This window comes from Akanthomyces muscarius, chromosome 5, assembly GCF_028009165.1.
Source record: "Akanthomyces muscarius strain Ve6 chromosome 5, whole genome shotgun sequence".
Lineage (NCBI taxonomy): Eukaryota > Fungi > Ascomycota > Sordariomycetes > Hypocreales > Cordycipitaceae > Akanthomyces > Akanthomyces muscarius.
Window position 1 is genome coordinate 1,547,073 of NC_079245.1, and position 26,764 is coordinate 1,573,836.

A 26,764-nucleotide genomic window follows, 5' to 3' on the forward strand; every position below is an offset into this window, starting at 1 on the left:
GACTCGGCTTGCTGGCTTGTCAAAAATGGGGAACCGATAGTCCTTCCATGATTAGATTTACGATGCTCAGGAAACCTTCGCCGAGAATAAACCCCTGTCGTTGTCAGTAACAGGCTCACAGAAAATCAAAGGACATTCCTTACAGAAGCTAGAATGATAAGCGGTGTGCTAGAACGCTTCATCAAGTGCAGCCAGACCCAGGTTAGTATACCGCCAGCGGCCCTAGCGAGTGTAAATGAAGGCACGTTGTACATGCCTAGTTGTGGAAGTGAAATTAGGATGTGATACATTTCGACGTGGTAGTTTAACTCACCGACCGCCACAGCAATACCTCCTGGGACCAGCGAGCGCCACGGTTTGCCGACAGCAGCAGTTCGCAGGACAGTGGTGCAAACGAAAACCGCGCCGGCTGCGATTGCCCACTCTTTGGCCATGTAAGGCAAACCTTGGCCTGTAACCAGTCGCGCTGTAAATATCCAGACGTACGCCGTAGGCACCTGGAAGAGGTCACCAGGGATCTCATAAACACTGAAGTATGTTAGTAACGGGAAAACAGATCCTGCGACGACGAGTGAATGTTTACCGCGTATAGAGACGGTAAATGAAAGCGCTCAAAACTGCCCCAACAGTTGCTCCTATCATTTGTCCCCAGAATTGCGCTTTCGGAGACGCGCCAAGGAGGTGACCAGTCTTTAGATCCTGCATTAAGTCTCCAGCTTGAAGGGCACCCTTTCAAGAAGGAACGAGAAGTGAGCTTCTTCATACAGACCTTGGCAATTGTATCGAATTACTTACCGCTTCGGACTATATTAAATCAAGCATTTGTTAGCTAATGGGGCGTGCAGACATTGTAGACAATGCTCTTTAACATAACGAACTTACCACTGCTCCAGCTACCAGGTTGATGAGAACACTTGATTTGTTCGATTGCGGGATGATGAGAGCGAAGAAGAGCTGTGCAAGCTTGCTAATACCGGACACAGGGTTCAAATCAGTTTCACCGAGAGCTCTGACGCCCATGATACTCAGTACAAGCGCCATAAAGACCGCAATTACTGTGGCGTATAGGGGCACCAGATCTCCGAAAACAGTGCGGATGGTAAGTATGCAGAGGACTATGGAGAGCAGCAATCCGATACCAACAGTTCTGCTGTTAATACGCTGATTCTCTGGAGCATCCTCCTCATCTTGGTCAGCACGCGTTCCAGAAATACCATCCTCATCGTCAGTTGAGTCGTCCTCGTCATCTCGTCTCTGCAAAAGGGCATAGCGAGCTCTGCTACCCGGCAAGAATTTCCCCCACGAAGTTTGGTGTATAGCGTCGAAAATCCCGGGAATCGATAAATTAGAGTTTGCCACAAATAATGACCTGGTGGCGACGTAGCCTAGGCTGACAATGGCGTCCACGAGCATGATCGCCAAGGATACCCAGACGATCCAACCTTTACTTCCTCTTTCCCAGTCATCGACTGGACCGGGAGCCCAGCCTTTATACTTTGCAAGCGGGCTCAGAATAGCCCATCCGACGATAGCACCGACTGTCATGTGCATAGTTGTCTCTGTTCCCATGATAATGCCCTGCCCAACGTATGCGAGACTGGGATTCAGCGTCCATAGCCATGTTTGCGCTGCTGCAGGTCCAAATACAGGTATGTTCCGAAGAATGGGAAAGAAGTATGTCAGGACGGTGGCCAGCCCGGATATGATGAAGCTGAGGAGCAGGAGTCGCAAGTTTGCCGCCCAATCCGATTCGCTTTGGGTCTTAGCAGGCTCATTCACCAATGTGGCTCTATCGTCCTCCTCTTGTTGCTCACCATCTTCGTTGTCCCGTGGAACTAGACTGGCAAAGCCGCCCTTTGATGCATCATCTAGTGCTTGCTTAGACTGTGTTCCCTGACCATGAAGCACAGAAATAAGAACGGCAGTGCTAAAGCCACTAGGAAATCGCAAGCGTTCTCTAATGATAACTTGCCTACGTCTATTGGCCATTAGCAAGTTTGTGCGTTTGGAGAAGAAGCCAGATAATGGCTGGATATACTGTACAAAGGTACTGCGAAAACGACTCCAAAGTAACAGAGACCTAGAGACCAAACCACGAGCTGCCATATGCTAAGATTCAGTGGCCCTCTCTCGTCTTGGGATAAGAGATAGTTCATGGCAGGTATCTTCAAATTGGTCAGAAGCTGAAGGGACCAAGCGGACCGGAGCGTGACGCGGGGTAGGAAGCCATCTGTATAATACATACCACACCAACGAATCCACAGCCGAGTGGCATAATGGCCATACCACAAGCAACGCTCTGCACGAAAACATTTTCTACAGGAGAAAATGGTAGATCAAGATGACTTCGCAGCAGTCGAAATATGCCAAAGCCCATTAGACTGGCGGGCATAGACATGATGGAGACCCATCCTGTCTGAAGTCCGAAGTAGACGTTGGCAGCACAGATAACCGTGCCAATGGCTAACCCGGCTACGACCGAACGGAGCGTAAAATTTTGCCCGGATATATTAGGCGCCATTGTTTTCACCTTTCTGATGTTGGCTCAATCCTTCCCCATGCGTGTTGATGCTGGAGCTGTAGTTAGCAGACAGCGTCATTGAGCGGATCTATTTGAGATTAGTCATGAACACGGACAGGCTGCTGTACCCGCTGCAACCTAACAAAATAATAAGCGCTGTTGTTCACGGAAGCACGCTACTAAAACTGGCCAACTACGCAGCAATATGTAGCTCGAAGTATTTATCGCAAAACAGGCGGCGTAACACAGTCGGATTTCATTGATCTGCTGCAACTAACGAGAATGGAATGTCATTGTTTAAATAATGTATTAAAATTACGCTCGCGATATTGGCTACGGGGCACGCAGTAGACGTGGCCTTTTCCTTTAATCATAACCCGAAGCTATCAAGCAGCGAGCCTGCATCCGGCTCTTCGAAAGTGGTCGGAGCTCGAGCTTCCTTTTTCGAGTGTCCTTCTTTCAAGCTCGGCACCCCTGTTTGTAGTTGCATCAAAGGTAGATCGTTGACAACAAGAGAGCTCCTTCGCCGCAGGAGCTTCAGCGGATTAACTTCCCCACCAATGCCTGCCAAGGATGGTTGCTGAAATTCCCAGTTTCTCACTGTTTCTGCATCAGCTTTCACCCAGTTTTAAAATTCTTCGTAGTGTTTCTTACCTAAATCCAAACCTAGCAGATCACAGCCCATGCGATCATATAATTTCGCGCTGTGCAAGACAAACTCCCACTCTATTCTCGGGTTCACTTTTGATGCACCACGCAAGGTTTGTAGGCTTTTGTGGCGCAGTTGTCCGTAAAGAACAATCAAAGCCGGATCATCTGTCAGAAACAGCCGCGATCGAAAATCTGGCGAGCATGGCGTCTCCAACAGTGTATAAACTGGTGTCTGTATCAAAGTGTTAGTGGTGAAGGGTACCTGGACCACAATTGACATACTATTAGTGCTCGTACAGCCATGTCTTTTCGTCCAAGCATCCAGAAAGCCCATGATGCCAACCATCTATCTCCTTCTTGAGCCGCCAATGGTAAGACTTCGTCTTGCAACAGCCTGCGCAAAACGGGGCCCCTATCACCTTCGTAGACGCGAGCAACTGCAATGGCCAGCTGCATGTCCTTCAACCGATGGAGGCATATGTCAACTGTATCATCGAGTCTACCAGCAAGAAGAAAAAAGGCCGCAGCGTATTCTGCCACGTTAGTTCTGAGATATAGCTATGGGATAAGTCAACTTACGAAATCGACGTTTGCTTAGCAATGCATATGCATTCTTCTGAGCCACTGTCTTCCACTTGTCCTCTTCAAAATTATTCAATAGTAAGCGTTGCGTCGCTGCTTGCTCTTTGTTTCCAGTAGCCATGCGCCAAAGACCTTGGAGCACAGTTTTCTTTTTCAAAGCCAGGTAAAACAAACTGCAATCGACAGGACTCTTGATTTCGCTGTTGGTGTATTCGTTTCTTGCCACGATCTCAAATTGTGCTCGCATAGCAGACACGTCTGTCATCCACATGAAAAGACCGCTTTCCCGGGCATGCTTCCAGAGCATAGGACCATGTGTCTGCCGTGCAACGAAGTCAACAAGAATGTCCTGGGTGGTGGAGTGGTACGCCCAATTCATTTCTCTCCAGGACAACATGATCTCACTGGTTCGGCCTTTCCGAAGTGCGTGCTGGCGGAAGAATAGCATAAAACGTGCCCCATTCTCATCCATGGATCGACGGTGCTTCTCAACGAACGCAGCGCACTCAATCATGTCCATGAGTTGGATTTGTTCATGTCCAGACAGCTGTGGAATGCGAACTTTCTTTAATACTTCGTTGATCGAAGCAGCTGTAGTCTCTCGAAAGGGCTCCTCCTCGTCGTCATCGTCGCCAATGTCAGAATTTAAATACTGCACTTGGCCCTTCTTGGAAATTGGAGCTGTTGTATGCTTCGGCTGTTAGTGAATGGCTGAAAGCTTTCGGTCAGTCTAACTTACTGTTTCCCCATATATTTCAGTCACATCCAATCCCACATAATCGTCGACGGGTTCTCCAGGTACCAGGTATTTTAAAGCCTTGTGCAGTGCCTTGAGAATTCGCCCAACCAGCATGACTTTTCCGGAGAGAACACATTGGCTCAAGAATTGCGGGTGAAAGATCGGTAGGGGACCATTAAATCGCTGAACGGCTTCAAATATATCCCATGAACCGTCACGCCGCTGTGGTAAGCGAATATCCAAGCTGTTAGCATCATCGCTACTGACAAGTCGATCCTGGACAAATAATTGGTTCCCAGCGCCGATAACAAGATGACCATCCCCAAGCCACGTTGAATCCCCAATAGGATGAGGAGTAAGCTCTCGTATGCTTATTTCGCGGATTTGTGCCCATGCTGATCCTTTGTTCAAATAGTCAAAACGCATTTGGGAGAGTAAGATAACTCGGTACGGAAATCCAACTGCAAGTATTGACTGACCATCCGGCGTTGAAGTCCAATCCAGGTCCTGAATAACGTTGTGTGTATCATAATCTTGTTCAAATTCCAGGCGGGAGCCACCTATGTCCCAAATCGTGAGCTGAGACCGTGAAGAGTTTACCAACGCAGCCTTTTTCAGAGTGCTTCCACTCGCTAGTGCAGGTTCTTCCATCGCAGTTTCCGTACAGCAGGTAGAAAGCCAATCGACTCTGTGTTTCTCCAAATCCACTCTCGCGGTCCAAAAATCCACGCGGCCGCTTTTCGTATAAGAGATGGCGACATCTCGAGCAAAAACATCTAGGAACCCCGATACAACAGGTGTTTTCCCCGCAGGGTCAACAGGAAGAACATATTTGAGTCCATCCGCGACATCTAGCTCAAATCGACAGAATTCGTCAATACAGCCACTGGCTATGTCAGAGGCTCCACCGGAATATGCCGGCAACGTGGCCTCCCAAACAATTCCGTTACGTTGGGATGTTATCATGGAAATATGAGCCTTCGTTCTTTCGCCAGGTTCCGGCCGAGGCAAGGCGATTAGACAAAGTGCGTTGCCATCCCATTGAGCCGCGCACTGTGCCAGCATGGAAGCTCTACTGGTCCGGCAATCCCAGAGAGACACGCTGTCTGTGCCAAGAAAGACAACAAATCTGCCTTTGCGAAGAACGCAAACCCTGTGGATAGGGCCATCGTGTGTTATAACGCTCCTCCGGTTCAGGCCAACATTTGGCACAGCTTGATGTTCCGAGTGATTCCACACAACGCACTCCCCTGTTTCAGTTCTTGATACCACTGCACGCCCACTGAAGTTGCGATTGATCTTCGCAATAGAGGCCGAATGTCCAGACCAAATAGTTTGAAGAGAAAATCGCTGGTCGTTTGTTGTAGGGCTGAATAAATTTGCGACATCGCTATAGAACACGCCGATTCTGCCATCGAACGAATGCATGAGAAGTGCTAGTTTACCAGTTTTCTTGTCGAAGTATGACTGCACTTCAATATGGTATGCCTCCGAAGAAGTTCTGAAGCCCCCGAGCGTTTCAAAAGCCGGAGATCTGACTTGAGCAATGTTGAACACACGATCGCCTTCAGGCATATTGTTGCCAACATTGTCCAGAGCCCAAGCCGACATGGTGCCATTGCGGTTTATCGCTAGACATATTTCCGGTGTCTTGTTTGCAACGGCTACCAAGTGTTCCATAGCTACTTCGTCCGTGGTGGGATCATCGGACATGCGCACCTGAACTAGATGCTCCACACAGGGCATGAACTCTCGCCCGTCTATAATACAAACGATCCAGCTAGATGGATCGTTTGCTGGGTCTCTGGTGGGTTCGTTGATATCGATCGATCCCCAAAGTTGCCAGTGTTGCCCATCTGCAGTCTCCGTAGGGGTCCAGATGCGAACCAGGCCGTCTAGGCAAAGCGTATAGAGAACATTCGTCGCAGATTGGTCAACATGGAGAGGCTTACGCCAGCGCACCATAGTAACAACATCCGGGTGTGGTAGGTATGAATGGTCGAATCGAACTTCGTCTCGGCCGTAGGCTAAACGACGCCATACCTTTGGCAATTTGTCGTGGTCTGAAATGGAGGCGATGTAGGCTGAATCGGCGGAGAGGCTTGCCACTTTGGCTCTATTTGGGAGTGCTTTCTGCCAGGAGCATCGTATTTCTGCTTTCGTGGAATATAGCGACAATGAAGATGACGCAGCAAGGAGTTCCTCCTCTCGGCCCCACGACAAAGCGAACGACTCGCCAGTTGCGGCTCGTGGTGTTTCGAAGGATGCCTCTAATGCCCACTAGGCTAGTGTCAGCTCAGTTTGGTAGTAAATATGCAATGTAGTGTCCATTCTGACCTTGAATGGATCTTCTGGTCGAGCGCTCGGCCGATACACTCGAATTGAGTCGGTGGTACAGACAGCTATCTTGCCACTCGCGTCATCGAAAGCGATAGCTTCCAGCTCGTCGTCGTTGTCATCGTAAATAGTCTGTACGACTTTTTGCGGGTCATCCAAAATAGTCAGCGCACTGCCAGTGATATAAGCCTAGATTGTTACGATAAATTGGTTAGCTAGGCCGCATTGCGCGGTTGGAGAGCTCACGTTGACGTGTCTGTTAGCCCAAGAGCCACTGGCAAGGCCTTGAAGCCTTGACCGCGGCTTTCCTGGTAGAACAGCGCTCATGCTACCAGCTGTTTCTTTGTGTAAGCATTTGGGCGATTTCTAGCGACTGCAGGGTCATTGGTGTAGGTCGGTTATGAGGTTCAAGCCATGGCAGCAAGCTGCATCCTCGTTCTACGGACTGTCGTGGGGAAAGCTCACATGCTATGTGGGGCTATGTGCGCCTCGACGGATTCACTGCCGCGCAGATAAGAGGGTATAGGTAGGTCGTCCACAACCAGTGGTCGGCCACGATTTTTGCGTGACATTCACCCTGTAGCGACCCCACATCTTTCAGCTTCACCTCTTACCTTCAGGGATCATTTCAGCTGGATGATGTTCATTTCATTTTTAGTGCGGTCCAACAGTGACCGACAATAGGTGTTCAGCTCACGCTTTATATTCCCTATGATACAACAAGTGAGAGCCCAACGCCAGACATTTACTCCTGGTGAAAACGCCAGATACGTAAGAACCAAAAAGAATTTAAAAAATTCCAACACAAGCCATGTGAGGTTATTCTAAAACCGAATAGATGTCCAAATCTCGGTAACAAGTACGCCAAATTTCATTCCACCATGATTTTGGTCACTTCAGTGGCGCAAAGAGCTGCGCGTGTCCAGTTCTATTTCATCCTGCACCAGTCATCAACCACGACGCCCCGAGCCAGCAAACCGTGAGGGTTGAGGTGCGGTCCTGGCGGCATTTATCCAATTAGGGGGTTCAACCCTGGAATCGCTTCTGGCAACGCTTTCTGTTGACTGCCTACTTGGTGTTGCAGGGCCGCGCCAATTCAAGGTCGGGGGTCTCTGGCTGGGCGATCCGAGTTTGGCAGGCAAACCAGTTTGAATGGCAGAGTCGACGTAACCTGGTACTTGTTTTGCACCAGTCTCTTGTTGCTCGGTCACAGATCTTCTAGGGTAGAAAGACTGTTCGGAAACAGTAGAGATTGTTGACTTGTTCAAGGCCGGCTTTTGAACCTGAATGTTTCGGCGTAGCGTCGGGGGTAGCGGCGCCCCGGGCGTTGTAGAAGCCAACTTGCCAGGTCGCAAGACTAGACTCCGATGAAGACCTTGCTGTGACTGTTTCGTATTTGCTGCCAGCTTATAACCAATTTCAGCCTCATCGCTCAAGTGAGAAGCAGTTGCAGACTGCTCGTCTGCTTCACTCACAGACGCCATAGGTTTGGGCAATGTACTCGGCATTGCCAGTGGCCCCCCAGTCCATCGAGTAGGGGTTTCCAAGGGAGCTGCGGGCGCGTTGAAGCCGCGCAGGTCTTGGTACCCAAATTCATGCCTTGCGCTTGACTTTCTTGAAAAAATTGTTCTCGAAGTCCGTCGGCCAGTCAAGGCCTGATGGTGTGGCGTTGTTGAGTTGTATGTGGCATCAGCAGCTTCCGTACCTCGACTTGAGTATCGCCAAAGTTGAAATGCCCGGTTTCGTTTGTCTGCTTCGTGTCTTTGCTGCACCATCGCCGCTGTGTGCGCTCGGCCACTTCCTTGCAGAGAGGAAATCGACCAAGACTTGAGAGCTTGCCGCTGCTTGCGCTGCACCCACATGTCCCAGCTTTGTGTGTCTTGCTGCACCAATTCGTCGGAGAGCTCTGCCCAGTTGCGAAGTACATGATGAACAGCGTACCTTTGGCCGGCAGCGCGCTGCTCTTCGTGTTGGCTTGCGGCTCCTAGCCATGTATTGACTGCATCCAGCTTCGAGGTATGCTGGTGTGTTTCTGCATGTTGCCTTGTCTCAGCGGCAATAGAGGCGTGACGCTGCGCTGAACTGCGCCACAAATTCAACGCAGAATGAAACTGTCGCTTCTTTCTTGCAGACGATACCTGCTTATAGCGAACCCTAAGCTGCTGTCTTATTTCTTCTTTTCGAGCGACTTTCATCGCCTCATGAGCATGATCGAGCACCCGTAGAAATTTCGAGGCCATGATGAATAGCCGGGCTCGGTACGCGTAAGATTCAAGTTTGCTCATATAGTCAACAAAGTGTTCAGCTCGACTCAAGGCAGTGGGAACTTTGCACCGTTCGATGACGAAAGCTGCGCTGCGCTGCTGCGCTTGTCCAGTCCCGATTACTCGAGTCCACTTGTTCAACGCGCATGTAGCACTCTGATAGTCGCTTCGCCAAACAAATGCCTGAGCTCGAGCGCGCAAATTCCAATTATCCAGGGCAGAATGTGCTCTCCTCCATACCAGATTCGCACGGTACAACTCTGCTCTTTTTTCAACTTCCGCGTGATCCCACCAGGCCGCTAAATGAGCAAACATTGGCCGTGCCAGTCCGACATGTCTACTAATGGAGAGCTGTCTTTCCGCCTGCTGCGCCTTGTTGGCCCAATGATGTATCAACTGCTTTTCCTGGTTATCTTGCCGGGTTTGCGCCGCCGATTTTGCTTGTTTCTGATGTAGGATCGTCATGTCGTTCCAGGATCGGACAACGCCTCGTTTGGCACGTTGTGCGGTTGCACGCCGAATGTTTTGTTGGGCTGTGCTGCAAAGCCATTGACACAGTATGCGCTTGGCTTTCTGGATACGATGGGCTTCGTAAATGGCTGATGCAGCTGCTCGCAACTGCTCTTCTTGGCAAGCAACCGCACGACGGAGTTTTTGTACCGCAGTGGCGGCTCTGAGATGGCCAACGACAGGCGCCGTCGAGTTCGGAGCGTTGCTCCAGCCTCGAAAGCAGCGGAATCGAATCATGTGTCGGCGCGCCACGGCTTCTTTCTCCAATCTGGCCGCAGTCCTTTCTGCCCAGTGATTGAATGCTCTGCTAGCTAAATAAATTTCTCGGGCTCGGCCAGCACGATATAGCATAGCAGCGTAATCGCCGTAGCTCCCGTTTTCCTGCCCTCGCGGCATTGTTGGCCGAAAATGACTGGTAGAGGCAGGCATAAGCAAGCGAGCAGCGTTGGTCTGCTTCGCGTTCGCCTCGGCTGAAGGTTCCTTTTGCTGAGGCAAGAAGGGTTCTATTCTGGGAGAGCGATTCTGTCGCATAAGGACTTTCGCAACCGGTTCTCCGAGTCTTCCAACGTCAGGTGCAGGCGGAATTGTGTTGTCCGATAACGGGAATGATGACGCATTTTGACTTTTCTCGTTCTTGCTTACATTTCGCCATCGGTCAAGGATTGCAAGGAAGGGCGGTCGTGATAAGGCAGATTGCAAAACCGGTAGCTCATGCTCGGCTTCCGAAAATTCCAAGACATCCTCTGCAGGTGCTGTAGGACGAACAGTAACGGGTCGCGGGGAGTGATGGCCAACACGTCTTTGTGCGCCTTGCTGATTTTCTTGTGATAAGGGAGGGCCGTCATTGACACTTCTTATCGCTGAATTCGGTTTCGGCTTCAAAAGAGGACTGATGGGCGAAATTCCGTCCGCTGTCTTCCATTCTATTTCGATACTTTGGTCTTCGTAATCTGCGGCGTCGCGCCAAGGTGCGACTAGCTCGCCAAAGTTGCCATGAGGCTGTGGCAATGTTGATGATGGCTTCTGATGCTCTATTCCATGGTAGTTCGAGTTATCCAAGGACGAATGAGATGGGAGGGATGCTCTCCGTGAATTTGGGCTACTGTGTCCATACTCCAAGGATATTCCCATGCTAGCCAAGACGGTCTGGAATTTCTCTGGAAAGCTACCGGGGCCCTTCTCTCCTCCGACGCGGAATATTAATCGCGAGAGATGTTTCTCATCGTCCGGGTCGACGCCATGTCTGGGGAGCACTTCGTCGTAAGCTTTGAACAGGGCAGCTGCAGGAAGTGGTCGCGGGCCATTCGGATCTTCCAGTTTTTCTTGGGCGTTTGAGACGATCTCGTGGAGAATTTCGATATCTTCAACATGTTAATCCAGTGGTGTTATTATGCTCTGGATCTGTATGTACAAACCTTCATTCGAGTAATAGGGGTCCTGAGTGGTCGAGGTCCACGCTGGGGATTGAGGATCGATGTGATGCTCAGGCGTCGGTGAGTGGTTCTTCGGTGGTTGTAACGGCGCGTAAGCCACTATATTTGGAGGTTTAGCGTTAGCTTATACTTGCGCAGATGCACCCGGATAATTATTAAGACATACTTGAGCCCATATTTGGGAGCGCTTGCTAGCGGTCCATAATCGAGGCAAAAGGCGAAGAAGCAATGCTACTGTCGAAGTTGGCCAGCTCAGAGACGGGGTGCTGTTGATGTATCATGGCCAGTGCGTTCAGAAGTAATTGTTTCAATCACTATGCAGGTTGCGCGCTCTTTTCCTGGCAATATAAGGGCAGAAGCAGCGAGTCGTTGCGAGGTGAAGCTGGGGTATGAAGATGGCAGCCACCAAAGAAGACTGGCTGGGCACGCGCAGCCACGGCTTTACGCGTTGAGAGCATGTGGGTCATCACGCACACGCGCCATCAAAAATCGTCCTGGAGGCGTACAGTGCTCTACGACATCGCAATATGTGTGATCATCTGTGTGGAGGGAAAAAAGTATCTCCCTCTACGTATTATCTGACAGCTCCCACGTCCTTCAGTTTTATTCCCGTGTCACCCTGCCCCCAGTGCAACGGCCGCTTAATCAGTTATCGTGACCAAATGGCCCTCGACAGGCGAAGAGATTAGGTAAGGCTAAAAAGTGGCGAGACCACGTACCAAGGAAAGTTAGGAACGGGCTCTTGCACATTCTGTCTCAACTTTGGTTTGTGCAAACTAAATGGACGCGCTATAGGCCTGCCGGACATTATAGTACATTTCTGTTTTATACTCGCTGCAATGACATCTCCTCGCCCGATTCAAAAATTTGCCAAGGCAGCAACAAAGTGCAGTGCAGAAGTAGGTGCACAAATCCAGAGCTAGCCACTCATCAACACCACTGACTATGCTATAGGCAGCTTTATACGGCAAATGTATAGTCGCAGATTATAACGCGGTTGAGAAGGACAAGTGTGCACGCGAGTTTATGAAACTAAAAAACTGTTACATGGTAAGTTAATGTCACAGAGAAGGGAGAACAAGCTGACAAGTGAGTGCGCAGCGTGCTGCCAAAAGTTCAACGTAGAATCACATGAGGTGATCATGATGCTATTTTGCTACGCATGTTGGCCAGCTTACAAAAATGGCAATCCCTGGCGACCTTTGTGTATTGATAGAGTCTAGACACGGCTGCAAAGCTACAGCTTGAGCAATCTCAACATCCAAGTTGCCCTTTGAATCTCCTGTTCCTCTTCGGCGATGACCTCGCCCGTGACTCCATCTTCATGCTTGTCGAGTGGTCTACGCAGAACCTTCTCAAAAGCAGCGGATTGGGTGCCGAGAACGTCTTCCAAGCCAATCGACTCTGGGTCAGAAAGCATTCGATACTCCATCTTGACGTCGTCAGTCTGCTGCAAGCCTGCTTTCTTGCGGAGCTTCTGAACTCGATTGATAACTTCTCGCGCAAGACCTTCTTGTGCCAAACCCTGGTAGATATGGACATCCAATAGGGTAAGCACATCGCTATCCGTGTTAGTTTCCCACGTCTTGGATGTCTCGTCCTCTTTGACACCTCGTCTGACAACTAGATCGCCTTCTTCGAGTTTGATTCCATCAACCAGTATCTGCTTATCGCGTACGTATCCCTGGCATTGTTCACTTGTCAGGGAAGGAAGCGCCTTCTTCACTCGGGCCATATCCTTTTTGAGCTTCTTTCCGAGGATGGGCCAGTCAGCTGTGACACTATACTGAACCCCATATTTGTCCTCATCGCTCGTAAGCACGAGATCCCGGACATTAAGCTCTTCGGTGATGTAATTTTCTAGAGACTTGACGTCGTCGAGATACTGCTGATCGTGATGGAGGACAACCAGTGTCTTCAGCGGTGTTTTCAATCCGATGCTGCGTCGTTCTCTGGAGACACGAGCAAGCTCAATAACTCTTTGCATTCTCGAGACGCGACGTTCCACAGCAGAGTCAAATAATTCGCTTCTAACGTCCGGGAATCGAAGGAAATGAACGCTTCGAGGATCCTCTGCCTGTAGGCTTTTCGGGATATGAGGCAAGAGGCGGGAGTAGATGTTGTCAGTCAAAAATGGCGTGAAAGGTGCCAGGCCTCGGCAAAGTGTAAAGAGCACTTCAAAAAGCGCATTGAGGGCATGCTGCGTGTCATCAAGGCCGTTTTCACCCTTGAGACGGCGACGATTGAAGCGAATATACCAGTTGGTGGTGTTGTCAATGAGTTCCAGCAAGCGCGGGACCACGGTATACAGACGGTACCCTGTCAGACCTGTTAGGATTCGACTATTAACGCCAAAGTAGTTAGCTCACCTGTCATTTCCTTGTTTACAAATTCAAGAAGACTCTGGCAGCTTGCCAAAATCCAGCGGTCCATGACGTTGGTATTTGTGCTCTCCAAGTCAGGGTTCCACATGTAATCAACCCCTTCCACCTTCTTGAGCAGAGCAACTTGGCCCTCGAAGAACTTGTAGCTGTTCCAAAGGGGCAGTAGTACCTTTTGAACGACTTCTTTCACACCTGACTCCTTGAAACGAAGAGGTTCGGCTCTGACAACGGGGGAGTTGATTAGGTACAGGCGCAGCGCGTCTGAGCCATACTTTTGCATGACAATCGCTGGATCGGGATAATTCTTCAGGCGCTTCGACATTTTCTTTCCATCCTCAGCCAGCACGATTCCGTTTACCACGCAGTTCTGGAAAGGAGATTTGCCGAAGAGATGCGTGCCCAAGACCAGTAGCGTGTAGAACCACCCACGCGTCTGATCCAAGCCCTCAGCAATGAAGTCGCCAGGGAAAGATGCATTGAATTTTTCCACATTCTCGAATGGATAGTGTTGGCTGGCATAAGGCATGCTGCCAGATTCAAACCAGCAATCAAATACTTCGTCAACGCGTCTCAGTACTCCCTTGCCCATCTTGCTGGGTATAGTAATGTGATCAATCTTGTCGCGGTGCAGGTCGGTAATTTCGTCTTCATGCCCACTGAGCTTGCGCAGCTCTTCCACACTTCCGATACACACTCGTTCTTCGAGATCGTCGCTTACCCACAGAGGGATAGGAGTTCCCCAATAGCGGTTTCTGCCGACGTTCCAATCGCGAGCATTCGCAATCCAGCTGGCAAAGCGCTTCTCTTTGACAAAGCTAGGGACCCAGTGCGAGCCCTCAATATTTTTGAGCATGTCTGGGACGATTTCGGGGATGCGAATAAACCATGACGGCACTGCTCTGTAAATGAGCGGCGTGTCCGATCGAGGGCACATGGGGTAAGAGTGCCTGATCTGAGACTCCACAACTAAGCGGCCAGAGTTTTTGAGATACTTGATGATGTGCTTGTCCGCCTCCTTGACATGCATTCCCGCGAAATCTCTTACACGTTCAGTGAAATGAGCCGTGTCATTGATTGGGTCTGGCGGTGGACGCTTCTCAGAAATGATGCCGGCCTCGAGTGCAATGTTGTAATCATCCTCGCCATACGCAGGCGCCTGATGGACAATACCAACACCGCTATCGGCAGTAACGTAAGTAGCATTCAGCACACAGAAACCCTTATCCTTGAATTCTTCATAGAAGTAGTCAAATAAGGGCTCATATCTCCAGCCTAGCATGTCTTTGCCCTTGATCCTTGCGATGATTTTGAAGTCTGCTTTTTTGGGGTCCTTGTAGAGCGTAGTCAAGAGTTTCTCCAGAAGAATATACATCTTTCCAGACTTTCCATCTTGAATCTTGATATACTCGAAGTCGGGGTGCGCTGCCAGGCCGGTATGTGAAGGCAGTGTCCATGGCGTGGTAGTCCAGGCCAGAAGGTTGACGTTCGGGTCATCGAGGAGGGGAAAAGACACAACAACCGCCGGATCTGTCACATCCTGGTAGTTTTGATTCGCCTCAAAATTGCTCAGTGCGGTCGTAAGTACCGTCGAGTACGGCATGACTCGATAGCCTTGGTACACGCTTCCTTTGTCGAAGAGCTGCTTGAAAACCCACCAAAGTGTCTCCATGAATGTAGGGTCCATGGTCTATGAAATGAGGTTAGCTCCGTTGGAACTTATAATTCGCGAGCGCTCGGGCTAATGGGCTATTATGCCTTGCATTCATACCTTGTAGTCGTTGTCAAAGTCGATCCAACGTCCCAATCGCTCAATGGTAGCCCTCCACTCAGAGGCATAGCGCATGACAATTGCTCTGCATTCTTCGTTGTACTTGCCAATTCCAAGCTCAGTGACTGCGGCTTTACCAGAGATGCCCAACTTCTTGTCGATCTCGTGTTCGATGGGGAGGCCGTGGGTATCCCATCCAAAGCGACGCTCGACATGATATCCCTTCATTGCCCAATAACGAGGGATGATATCCTTGATAGTGGATGCAAGGAGATGGCCATAGTGAGGCAAGCCTGTCGCGAACGGAGGTCCATCGTAGAATGTGTATCGCGGGAGAGTAGCTGTCAGCTCAAGCTGTACAAGACTGGTCAGCTTCTTTGTAGCTCAGCTTGTTCCTAGCAAAATTTGTGCAAACTAACCTGACGGTGGAAAGCGTTAATCTCTTTCCATTTCTCGAGGACGATCTCCTCTTCCTTTGGAAAGTCAATAGACATGATGCGGAAATTTCTGGAGGAGCTTTTTTTTTTGTGTGTCTTGAGCTTGCCCCCGCCGTTTGCAGCCAGCAGTGAAACTCAGTCTTCTACAGAACACAAAGACTTTGCGGCAAATTGATCGTGAGTGACTTGTAGACTGACTTCCACCTTATTCTGGTCATAAATTTGACGTATAACGACCGGAACAAAACGGCCAGAAAGTGGCCGACAGGTTTGGAAGATGATGGTGGGTGAGTCAACGGGCACATTTCAAAGTGGTGGGGGTTCCAGACATATCGGTCATTGCCCCACCATTGATTGCCTTCTCGTCGTGTGAAGGATGGAGGGGTAGCTGGTTAGGTAGGTAGGTACCTCACCTAACACTAGGTACTCCCTGGAAAAAAATGAGCGGCTTGAGGCAACTACCTACCTACTGAGTAACGTTGGTAGTCTGGCCGGCCAGCGGTGTTTTCTGCCTTCAAGTGCGGAGCAACAGCAGTTGCTCGGGAATGACTTGGAAAGATTTGTCGAACAACAGCAACAGATAATCAATCATTTCCCACGACGCGACGAAGACAATTCGCTGGCTAATTATGTCGAAGTTTTCTTTTTCTGTTTCTTTTTACGCATGAAAATGTCGCATGTATATAGCTATTTAGAACGGGTCATCAATAAAACCTTTCTAGCTGTGGTGTGTTTCACTGTTTATTTACTGGTACTGGGACGGGCTAGGTACCTACCTACCTTCCTACAGAACAAAACTGGTTAGGTGCCCCCAGTGATTAAACGCAAGCTACCACAGCAACCCCCTGTTTGCCAATCAATCAAGGCCACTGTCTCAGGAATTACCAGCCAGCATCAAACAGCAGACAGCTCTCATGGTGGCAGCCAGATTGACGATATCAGCCCTGACACGACAACCTAACCAGGTTACACCTCGGCGCTTAAGAAAGAGGCCTAGTAGGATCGACCGCAGTTCGTCATGTCGTTTCTGTTTGGTCGAGCCCGCGCTCGCACCGCGGCCGATCTCCCCAAACAAGCTCGTGAACACGTCCTGAAGCTCGATGGTCCCGCCGGCACCGCAAAAGTTCGTTTTGTTAATATTATCTATTTATCCTACGACACTTGACTGACCCACCGAAGGCCGAGGAGCTGTCTCGCGTCCTCGCGCAGATGAAAGTGATACTGCAAGGCACACAAGGCACGCACCTTCTTCCTCAGCATTTCTATGCACAAGTAATTGTTAACGCTGTGAACATTCTAGAGACCGACAGCTCGCCAGAACAAATATATCAGCTCGTTACTGGAATGATTGACGAAGATCTCCTCCATTTGTTAGCCGTCAACCTCCATCGCTTGCCCTTCGAATCGCGAAAGGATACCCAAGTCATCTTCTCATACGTATTCCGATTTCGTCCTGCCGCGGCAGCTCCAAAAAGCGATCCGATAGCTCTGTCATACGTCGTTTGCAATCGTCCTCAGGTTCTTGTGGAGCTGTGCCGAGCATACGATCATAAAGAGAGTGCAACTCCAGCAGGATCAGTACTCCGCGAACTACTCAAGAATGAAGCTGCGGCTGCTGTTATTCTCTATGATGACGGTGATGCGCCAGGATCTAGTGCGAAAGGTCTTAATGCTATCGACAGGGACAGACCCCAGAGTGGAAGGGGAATTTTCTGGAGGTTTTTCGACTGGATTAATAAAAGCTCCTTTGAAGTTGCAGCTGACGCCTTCACAACATTTCGGGTAACTTGTACAAGCGCATGAAAGCCTCTTCTATTTGCTGATGCATCCTTCTAGGAGCTTCTGACACGACACAAAGATCTCGTTCCGCGATACCTTTCTGCGAATTTCGATCTCTTCTTCGACAAATACAATAATACACTGGTTCAATCGAATAGTTACGTCACGAAGCGTCAGTCTATCAAGCTTCTTGGTGAGATCTTGTTGGACCGCTCCAACTACAGCGTTATGACTGCCTATGTCGACAGCGGCGAGCATTTGAAGATATGTATGAACCTGCTTCGAGACGATCGGAAGATGGTCCAGTACGAGGGTTTCCATGTTTTCAAAGTGTTTGTCGCCAACCCTCATAAGTCTCTGCCGGTTCAGAAAATTCTGTTGATGAACCGCGAGAAACTCTTGACATTTTTGTCTCATTTCTTGGAGGACAGAACAGATGACGAACAATTCATTGACGAGCGAGAATTTTTGATCAAGCAAATTAGGAACATGCCCCCAACACCAGTGCCATCACAGCGGTAGCTTTATCATCATTCAAAGACTGCAAGAACAATGCAATGCTTTTGAGAACCATTCCCAACGCTCTAGGCGTATTTATTGACAGTTGGCGTCCTTGTTCAATTCACATCATTACGGAGCTAAGTCTCTTACCAAATGGAAATGTCGAGCGTCTCGAAGAAGATAGCATTTTGACCAGAACAGTCATAAACGAATGTAATACAGTCTTGCACCAGCCCTATATAACGCCAATCGTACCCTACCCATTTATCTAGTAGCGCACTTTCGCAAGCGCGCCGAGTTGCAATGCCACCGTTGTGTACATTCTCAGAAGAGTTCCAAGCTGCGGCTAGCGCTGTCGAGAAAGTAGTACATTGACACTTTCTCTCGCTGTTTGTGTCGCCCAAACGCTGCTGCTTCCACCTCTACGCCATTCGTCGCCATAGCCATTATCGCCTCCGTTGGAGCCTTCACCCATGATAACCTCCAGATCCCGCTTCTGCGAACTGAGCCAGTTCTTGACAAACGTTGCGGGGTCCTCGCCCAGCGACTTCATGAACGTGTGTTTAGCCTTGGATGCTGAAACAGCTTGCACGAGACGTGCAAGTTGTTCATCAAGTCCGCTGATGTCCTTGAGCATAGCTAAATATTGAGGATTATTTATCAACCCCTGCAGGCTTGCTCTCAAAGGATCATCGATAGTCACTTGAACATCGTAGATAGTTGGCTGTGGGTTTTTGTGGAATTCTTCGTCCACACGAATAGTGTATGGCAAGGCAACAGGGGGGAGAGGTCGCAAGTTCTGAGCCACGTATTCGTTTAGCATTGGGATAAAGCCAACATCGCCTCTCACGACCTTTTGTATCGTTAGCATATAGTAAGGTTTCCCCGTGGCTGGGGTCAATCAACAAGAATCTCACCTTCTTCAACAGTTCGTCACAGCGGAAGTTACGTTTCTCTTCGTCCTCTTGAAGACCGCGCTGCCTAATATATTCCCAAAATCCCATCACTGCTTCTTGTTGCGTGCCTTCTTTCATATCTATGACATCTGCTAGTTCCGGATTGAATTGATATCGCTCGGGTATTTCCTGTCGGAACAGGTTGATTGTGATGTTGATATTTTCATCGCCATTGCGCTTAAACGCAATCTCGTCGAAATCGGCAGAAGCAGGAAGATTTGGTCCGTTAGGCTGTCGAAGAGCTGCATCAGGCTTCTTCCACTCAACACTTTGCTCGGCGCCATTACGGAAGCGTGAACGATCGAAGTCGACGGTCATGGCTTTGAAGAAGTGAGATAGCTTAAGCTTTCTGGAGGTGGCGTTGGATTTTTCGTTGGTTGCTGTATCCTCGTCCATCTTGTCGTCATTATCCTCTGTGGTGGCAGCGTCGGCAGCGGTTGGCTTGGTGCTTTTCTCTTCCTCGGGAGCCTCGTCATCAAGAAGGCATCCTTCAATTTTCACGCGGTAGGATGCCTCGGCAGCACCTGAAAAATCAAATGAATCAGAAGTCGGTCCATTTCCCTGCCAGACTTGATCCTGCACAGCGTTGCTGATCCAAATACGAAGCGTCTTTGTTAACTATATTCAAATTAACCTCAGGTGTTCCCTTGCTGCACTCAAGAGTTCACCTACCTTCGTCGGGTGCTGTGTGTTGTCGAGTACATCAAGTCTCTTGCGTGTAATGGTTGCATCAATCAAGCGTTCAACATCTTTGAGGTCTCTGTATCGCTGGGCGCTCTCTGGGTTGACAACGCTGTCCTCGATACCATCGGGTATGTTTTTGTCGGTAGGTTTGCGGCTGCGTCGCTTTGCAAGCTCAGCTGCTTGCACCTGAGCTAGCTGCTGTTGTGCCATTTGCGCTTGCGTAAGAGGTACTGCTGGGTGAGGCCCGGCAGACATCATCGGGCCTATTAAAACGTCAGTGCGATGGAAGAGAACCGCGATCTGTGGAATGCGACGTACCAATGCCACCGCGACGAGCAGTCGCGTGGGGCGACCTCTGAGGCGCTTGCTGGGCAAAGGTACGATACTGTTGCTGCATGGTTGAGGTCTCCCAATGGCTGCTTTTATCTGTAGAATGATCGTTCGCACGAGCGTGTAATGGTTCGCGCCTGAGGGCTGCATGTCGCGGCGCATCACGCGGCGGCATGGAGAGCTGAGTCACGTGCTGGCTTTTGTATGGAGCTCCTCCATGTTCGCTCGCATACATATGCATATGCTGCGGAGGCGCGACCCAAATCGCAGATACCCTCAAGGTATTTTAGAATAGAAAAGGCTAAACAGTAAGCGTCTAAACAGTTTTGGTGTAGTCGCAGCGGATTACTTACATTGATCACATATCATCTATAACGGCGTCACCACTGCCTCGCGCCGTCAGACTTCGTCAACATCTAGGGGAGCACAACAGGTTCGTCGCGTAAATATGTACTAGATTTTTCAAGAAAGCCAATTAAGCACTAGAAAGGGCGAAAAAACTATATATAGAAGCTGATATGTAATAATCAGCAGCAATCAGCCCTTGATTGCCGCACACCGCCATGAAATGCTGTGAACAATAATGCCATAGAAAGTATGCACGCGCCTAAAATATAAAGCACTGATTCCCAAAATACGCCATGCTTCGTATACCAGTGCGGAATGCTTATTCGGCGAAGAATATTGATAGAAACATCATAATCGCTGTATGTGTAAATCAACTCCCTGTGCACATGCAACTGTCCGTGCCTCAGAATGCAGCACCAAGACCGTTGCGCGACTGTCGTTTACTAAACCGGTTCCTCTTGGGAGTAGTTTCATCGTTGCCACCTTGACCTTTGGTGAGATGACCGCGTGATGGTCGCTCATTGATGCTGTATGAGTCGGGTCCATTGCCTCGACCACCGATTGTGCTGGAAGGACTGGGCACGCTTGAAGACATTTCGGAAAATCCACTTTCAGCTCCTTGTGCCACAAGGTTCTGAGAAACAGCAAGATCGCGCGCTCGTTCTAGGCTGCTTATCCACTCTTCTGCATAGGATGCACCACTTTCTGGAGGCGCTGTACCTTTGGTTTCTTCAAATGTGTAACGGTTTCCGCCCTAGAAGTCGTTTGATTAGAGGAGAGACACAAAGCTACCAATAACAACAAACTTACGACGTCTACACACCAGACCAGTTGGCCTTTTGCGTCATTATGGGTGTGCCACGAGCTGTCTGGTGCGAGCAGTGAAAGTTCCTGTTTGGATCGCTTTTCTTCCCCGCCGGCAGGAGCAAGAACAATTCTTCCACTCGAGGTAATCATAACGAGTCTGTGCCGTTTCTTAGTTGTGCTACCCCCAAAGAAGCGGGAGAGCTTTTTGTGGCCTTCATCTGCGCTCTTTCCATTAGCTACGTTATGTAGCGGACTTGATATGACCATCAAGTCAGCCAACTTAAGGATGCGTTCATTATCTTTCGTGAGTACTGGAGACCATTCAATGTCGAGCTGGGTAGGAGGCGGCAGTTCCGTGATGATTCGTCCCGGACGGGGCGCTGATTTTTGATTGGTTTGCTGTCGGTGTTGACTAGTGTTGGAGGTATTGTTGGATGGGAAGCCATTCAGCTGAATGATGTTTGGTTCTTGCGGCGGGGGAACATATGCCCGAAGCCGCGGCGCTTTGGTCCTCCATAGGCCCCTTCCGAATGGTTGCCCTTCGAAGAATTCATGGTTCTTGATGTGCTCGATCGTCAACCTCCTAGTAGGTTCGAGGACCAGACAACGTTCAACAAGGTCGCTTGCAGCGGAGGGGAAACCAGAGGGGAACTCGTATTCGAGATTGACGATTTTCTGAAAGGTGAGGTACTCGCTTCCAGCTTTGAAGGGCGGTCTTCCAACTAGCAATTGGAAGATGATGCATCCAAACGCCCATATGTCACTTGCTTTCGAAGCAGTTTTGTGTGTCAGAAGCTCAGGGCTCACGTATTCCGCAGTACCAACGAATGATGCGGCTCTGTCTTCATCTTGCTCAGTCCCGGTGGCGTTACTGAAATTTGTACTTTGCGGGTCTCTTGGATCTCTCAGCAGTTTGGCGGTACCAAAATCTGTAATCTTCACGTGCATTTCGTTGTCGAGAAGGACATTCTCCGGTTTCAGATCACGGTGAATCACACCTCGGGAGTGCATGTAATCGATTGCATCCAGAATCTGGGCTCCGTAAAATTTCACACAGTCGACATCGAAAGTTCCCGTCTTCTTCAGTACGCCGAGAAGCTCGCCACCGTTGCAAAGATCCAGGACGTAGTAAAGAGACGCTTCGTCTTGAAATGTATAGTAAAGTCGGACGATACCGGGGTGCTCGGTGAGTCTGTTGAGTGTGTTCTTTTCGATGTTGACATATTTTATCTTCTTTTCTTTGATGATGTGCCTCTTTTCGAGCACTTTGATTGCATATTCCTTTAGCGTTTGTCTGTCGGTCGCCAGGTACACGGTGCTGTATGAGCCCTCTCCGAGTATCCGGCCAAATGAGAAGTCTCGAACCCCCTTTTTGACTTGCCGCACTATCGGCCTGCCGTTGATGTCGATTTCTCTCCTGATACCGACTGCAGCGCCGCGATCTTTCCAGTCTTCCGCACTCGTCTGGTTGGGATGGGCACCTGGTTGGGCTAGTTCATTGCGCAAGTAGCCATCTGCACTTCCTCTCGATTGTTTTCGGTGCGGCATGGGTTCGCTTGCGCTGCCTGTGGCCAGGGCCATGAGCCGGTTTGACTGCTGTTGCAGTGGTGACTCGCCGTAGCTGGCTTCGGACACAACCTGGCTCTGTGTCGGCATTGAGGGCTGCGGGGGCAGGGCAGGTATGTCTGTAGGCGGCTGTGCGTACGGCAGTGACTGGTCATCGGTTTCATTGGGGTGCAGTTCCGCTGCGATGCTGTAAGGCCCGTTGGCTAGGTCTCTGGAAGAAGCAATGTGGTGACCCGTGACCGTGGTGTCGTGTGTGGTAGGGGCTTGGGAGGTTGGGTCGGCGTGCCTCGGAAGAGTGTCTTGCGTCGCGTCGTCAGGATTGGCTATCCGGAGACCACCAAGAGCCTGAGAGAGACTCAGGTCCCCGTTCATTTTGGGAGTCCGTGGGCACGGATTTGCTCCCTGGTAGACAATGAGCAGTGCAGTGTCGATAGGATGGATGATGCGTCTTTGTTCACTCCGCCACAAGGCCCACGGCTGCTTGCTCTGCTAGCGCGGTGCCAACCAGTTACACGCCTAGGGCCTTGGGTAGGTAGGTACCTGGCAGGTACAGTCGTCAACTTGTTACTTTAGTGCGGTGCCGAAGTACCAACACAAGTACCTACCTCCTTGCCTACCAAACCGCTAGGGACATAGGTGTTGTACAGGCAAGGAGGGGTACCTACTACCTACGCAGGTAGGTAAGGTGGGTACCCTCGCGTTGCCAGCTGGCCGGGCTGGCTTTGTATGATTAGGTAACGCTGCGAGTGGGAGTCAATTTGAAGCAGAGTCTTCAGCACTCGTTTTAAGCTATCATGCCCACACGGCATCTTAATTGAATTTTCGCATTGATGGAACTCGTAGTGATGTTTGTTGTTTATATGGCGAATCGTACGCTAATGACCTTCCTTTGGCATCAAGTGTGCCTACTCTATGGTTTGATGGGTTGTGATCCTACCCTATTCTCTATGTGGTGGCTATGATTGGAATTTACTTTTGCTTCCTTTTAGTTCGAGGAGCCGCTGTCTGGAGGGTGGGTATCACACTGTGGTGTGTGCCGGGTATCTTGTGTGATAATTGTCGATACCGTCTGCTCATCGGGGCCATTGCGTAATTCGTCATCTAGGTTGCGTCTGACTTTGCCTATGTCCCTACAATCAGACAAGAAGCACGACTTAATCGTTCCCGAGCGCTAGGAGAAAGAAAGAAGTCAAACGGCTCTATATGAGTACCCCTATGTATGCAATTCTGCACACGCAGCGCAGCATGAGCCTGCCGTTTATCTCGGCACAGGCAAACAGGGCAAATTAGCTCTGGTGCACTGAGGTAGTAGTTACATGAAGACTGCGCGATCTACGCAGTGGAAAGACTGTTCTACCGGCGTTGGCCGGAAACATCAGAATCTCGTCCCCGCCGTGCTATTGTAGACACCGATTGGCCAGACAGTGAGTGGCCGCTGCCAGTGCTCCCCAACCTGCGCTCCACTAACGTAGAGAGTGAGTGGCCAATCAGGCGATGCATATCCACAAGGAAACAACACTTCTTTGTATGTACAGATTAGTCCTGATAGCAATTGGGCATTAGCGTTGCTGGTGCCACCGTGCCACCAATCTTTTAAGTTAAACAGCATGCAGCTTTCATCGCACCATTTCGCTCCACGATCGAAACCCTTACTTGAGCAACATCTAGCCACTGTCACACCAGGCCATATTCCCAAAGTCCACCAACATCGTGCCGGACACCTATCCCCGCTACCTGTTCTACCTGTTATCTGCCCGACTCCTTCATTGTCCTGGACACGTACGAACCACCTCAGATCGTCCAGTGCTGCTGTTGACGCACACTGCTACCCGACTTTGCACAGCACGTGTCCACCAAATAGGCCACCAATTATCAGCCTCGCCACCGACCACGCCGACTTGAGAGGCACGCCTTGGTTTGTTGAAGCACCGAATACTAACTAAACAGCCACAGCCCAAAGTCGTACCAACATACTTAGAAGATGGCCTCATTCCAACGCCAATTCACTACCGCGTCTCCCGTGCTGGCCCTCCCCCAGCCATCGCACGCAAATCAGATCGCTGGGTCGGCATTTGCGCCGCCCCATGTTCAGATGCAGATTCAGTCCCAACCTGTTGATCGCCCCGCCGCCTCACAGGGCAGAAAACGGTCTCGAGACGAGGCCAGCGCCAATCTCGAGCCTGACGCGCCTCCCGAGCCGATGGTCGAGTCGCAAGATGACTGGGTATATGGCGAAGGAATGACACTGATCAAGCGCGATGCTGGTTATGTTGCCGACGCCAGTACCCAATCGGGCACCTGGATAGAAGAGAAAAACACCGCAGCAGACGCAGAGGTTAAGCGCCAGCTCGAAGCTGCCCAAGTCGACGTCCGAAGCTATAAGCTACAACGCATGGGAAGCGACGAGCCATCAGCCGCCGCTAGTCCCGCAAGTGTTTCCCCCGCTGCGCTTGCCCCGGAATCCAATAACCCAGTCATTGACGACTTCACCCTGCATCTCGGTATTGGCTGGCGCAAGATAAGCGACGAGGAGCACATCCAAGCAGCAGCGCGAGGCTGGGCCAAGTTCATCGAAAACCATTACCCCCTCAGCGACGTGCAAATATGCCTTGAAAGCAAAGGCCTCCAGTCGTACCTCGTGAAAGCCACAGAGGGATTCTTCCTCTGCTCAGAGGACCTTCGACAAGCTCGACTGGTTAGCCACGATGCCCAAACGGCTCTTCGCAACTTGCAACAATCACCACCAGCATTCGAAGGCGCCATGACTATTTCAAGCGTGGACACGGCCGCTGCTGCCGTAGCAATCGTCAACGATACGGACATGAACATGAGCTGAAGCAAGCGGGAACGCAAATCACCACGACAACAAAATCCAAAAAAAAGTACCAAAGGAAAGAGACACAGTTTACTGCTTCGTTTTGATTTTAAGTTCGCGGCGCATTAACAGGATGGAGGCAGAGCCGGCATTTGGGACACGGTGTGAACAGGCGCAGGATATCATTCATTTCCTCGACAACTACGGCAACACGTACACTATTGATTACAGAATCAAACACAATTTTTGGGCAGCCCGCTCAGCCCTTGGACACATGTTGCAACCCAGCAATGATCATATCTGCCCAGATGAAGTGCCAATACGTACCAAACCGAAAAAAGATCCTTAATTTGAACCTTTCACAAAGCTAGCGACGTGACATTTTGACACCCATCACCGACAGAAATAAAAACCGAGGTCTCGCGCCCACGCCTAATTGACACACTAGGTAGAGGCAATCTAGTCTTGTGTGAGCTGGTATATGTGAGCATGGTGTGCCTGGTGAATGCTCAGTATTAACTACCTTACCTACCTAAATAGAATACCTTAGGTGCTTCCTACGCGGGAGGGGAGGGTTTCTGGGCATAAGGTGCGTGACCTGACACAGCTGTTTGCTAGCAAATTTAGTCAGATTGATAAGATGTAAAAGAAATCTATCAGAGTGGACCTTATATCAGGGAAGAGAACATATTATAGAAATTATATATTAGGCAATATATACTCTAAGAGTTTCTCTCTTAAGTAGATAATTTTATTTATTGCTTGTTTTATAGCTACCTAAGTACCCTCACTTTTTTGCCAGCCAGCCAGCCAGCCAGCCAGCCAGCCAGAGCAGCCTTCCAGACGGCCACGCACATACAAAGAGCCCTCTAGGAAGCCGCCAGCAGCTACAGCAGGCCCTACAGCAGGCCTTCTATCTAGTCTTTTTCTAAATGTCTACGTGGCTGGATAGAAGACCTGCTGCAGGGCTTGTTGAAGGCTTCTTAGAGGGCTGTTTATACGTGCGTGGCAGTTTGTGTGTGTGTGTGGGAGGAAGCTTTAGAGAGACCGGCAGGGAGGAAGTTAAGGATTTGCTGTGCGGATAGCAACACTCGCTAGCTAAGTCAACTAGCTAGCTGGCTGGCTGGCTGGCTGGTTAGCTGGCTGATTAGTTAGCTGTTTAGCTAGCTAATAGCTTTTCTGTAGTAAAATCTTATTATATCTATAATTCTATCAGGCTATTTTTTCTATGTCAGGGCCTCTAGTCGGTCACAGATCCCATGTCCAGAGCCCCCCCCTCTCCCGCGCAGGTAGGGAGGCGCTGCTCAAACGCAACAGTGGGGTCCGCCTACCTAGGTACATACCTAGGTACC

At 50.0% G+C, this 26,764-nt stretch overlaps 9 protein-coding genes across 9 annotated transcripts; 2 read left to right on the forward strand and 7 right to left on the reverse strand.

Annotated features, from left to right (window-relative positions):
• Positions 1-19: 19 nt before the first annotated feature.
• On the reverse strand, positions 20-2,521 carry LMH87_009800 (uncharacterized protein; the record flags this gene model as incomplete). Its single annotated transcript, XM_056196860.1, has 8 exons — positions 20-94; positions 144-256; positions 314-528; positions 584-729; positions 796-804; positions 883-1,978; positions 2,044-2,165; positions 2,246-2,521. The coding sequence occupies 8 exons, from the start codon at positions 2,519-2,521 to the stop codon at positions 20-22; spliced, it is 2,052 nt and encodes a 683-aa protein (XP_056053966.1).
• A 370-nt stretch (positions 2,522-2,891) lies between these two features.
• LMH87_009801 (uncharacterized protein) lies at positions 2,892-7,157 on the reverse strand (the record flags this gene model as incomplete). The annotated part of the gene is made up of 9 exons (XM_056196861.1): positions 2,892-3,121; positions 3,176-3,404; positions 3,455-3,705; positions 3,752-4,445; positions 4,494-4,894; positions 4,973-5,053; positions 5,939-6,773; positions 6,831-7,019; positions 7,077-7,157. 9 exons carry the CDS (start codon positions 7,155-7,157, stop codon positions 2,892-2,894), a joined length of 2,991 nt encoding a protein of 996 aa, XP_056053967.1.
• Positions 7,158-8,048: 891 nt separating this feature from the next.
• LMH87_009802 (uncharacterized protein) lies at positions 8,049-8,360 on the reverse strand (the record flags this gene model as incomplete). The annotated part of the gene is made up of 2 exons (XM_056196862.1): positions 8,049-8,236; positions 8,306-8,360. The coding sequence occupies 2 exons, from the start codon at positions 8,358-8,360 to the stop codon at positions 8,049-8,051; spliced, it is 243 nt and encodes an 80-aa protein (XP_056053968.1).
• Positions 8,361-10,635: 2,275 nt separating this feature from the next.
• On the reverse strand, positions 10,636-11,213 carry LMH87_009803 (uncharacterized protein; the record flags this gene model as incomplete). Its single annotated transcript, XM_056196864.1, has 4 exons — positions 10,636-10,706; positions 10,774-10,965; positions 11,020-11,136; positions 11,204-11,213. The coding sequence occupies 4 exons, from the start codon at positions 11,211-11,213 to the stop codon at positions 10,636-10,638; spliced, it is 390 nt and encodes a 129-aa protein (XP_056053969.1).
• A 1,061-nt stretch (positions 11,214-12,274) lies between these two features.
• LMH87_009804 (uncharacterized protein) lies at positions 12,275-15,683 on the reverse strand (the record flags this gene model as incomplete). Its single annotated transcript, XM_056196865.1, has 4 exons — positions 12,275-13,356; positions 13,407-15,108; positions 15,190-15,543; positions 15,609-15,683. 4 exons carry the CDS (start codon positions 15,681-15,683, stop codon positions 12,275-12,277), a joined length of 3,213 nt encoding a protein of 1,070 aa, XP_056053970.1.
• A 961-nt stretch (positions 15,684-16,644) lies between these two features.
• Positions 16,645-17,927, forward strand: LMH87_009805 (uncharacterized protein; the record flags this gene model as incomplete). The annotated part of the gene is made up of 4 exons (XM_056196866.1): positions 16,645-16,749; positions 16,806-16,863; positions 16,927-17,408; positions 17,463-17,927. 4 exons carry the CDS (start codon positions 16,645-16,647, stop codon positions 17,925-17,927), a joined length of 1,110 nt encoding a protein of 369 aa, XP_056053971.1.
• A 325-nt stretch (positions 17,928-18,252) lies between these two features.
• On the reverse strand, positions 18,253-20,117 carry LMH87_009806 (uncharacterized protein; the record flags this gene model as incomplete). Its single annotated transcript, XM_056196867.1, has 4 exons — positions 18,253-18,759; positions 18,824-19,480; positions 19,535-19,809; positions 19,865-20,117. 4 exons carry the CDS (start codon positions 20,115-20,117, stop codon positions 18,253-18,255), a joined length of 1,692 nt encoding a protein of 563 aa, XP_056053972.1.
• A 510-nt stretch (positions 20,118-20,627) lies between these two features.
• LMH87_009807 (uncharacterized protein) lies at positions 20,628-22,969 on the reverse strand (the record flags this gene model as incomplete). Its single annotated transcript, XM_056196868.1, has 2 exons — positions 20,628-20,978; positions 21,035-22,969. The coding sequence occupies 2 exons, from the start codon at positions 22,967-22,969 to the stop codon at positions 20,628-20,630; spliced, it is 2,286 nt and encodes a 761-aa protein (XP_056053973.1).
• A 1,609-nt stretch (positions 22,970-24,578) lies between these two features.
• On the forward strand, positions 24,579-25,433 carry LMH87_009808 (uncharacterized protein; the record flags this gene model as incomplete). Its single annotated transcript, XM_056196869.1, has 1 exon — positions 24,579-25,433. The coding sequence occupies one exon, from the start codon at positions 24,579-24,581 to the stop codon at positions 25,431-25,433; it is 855 nt and encodes a 284-aa protein (XP_056053974.1).
• Between the last annotated feature and the right edge of the window lie 1,331 nt (positions 25,434-26,764).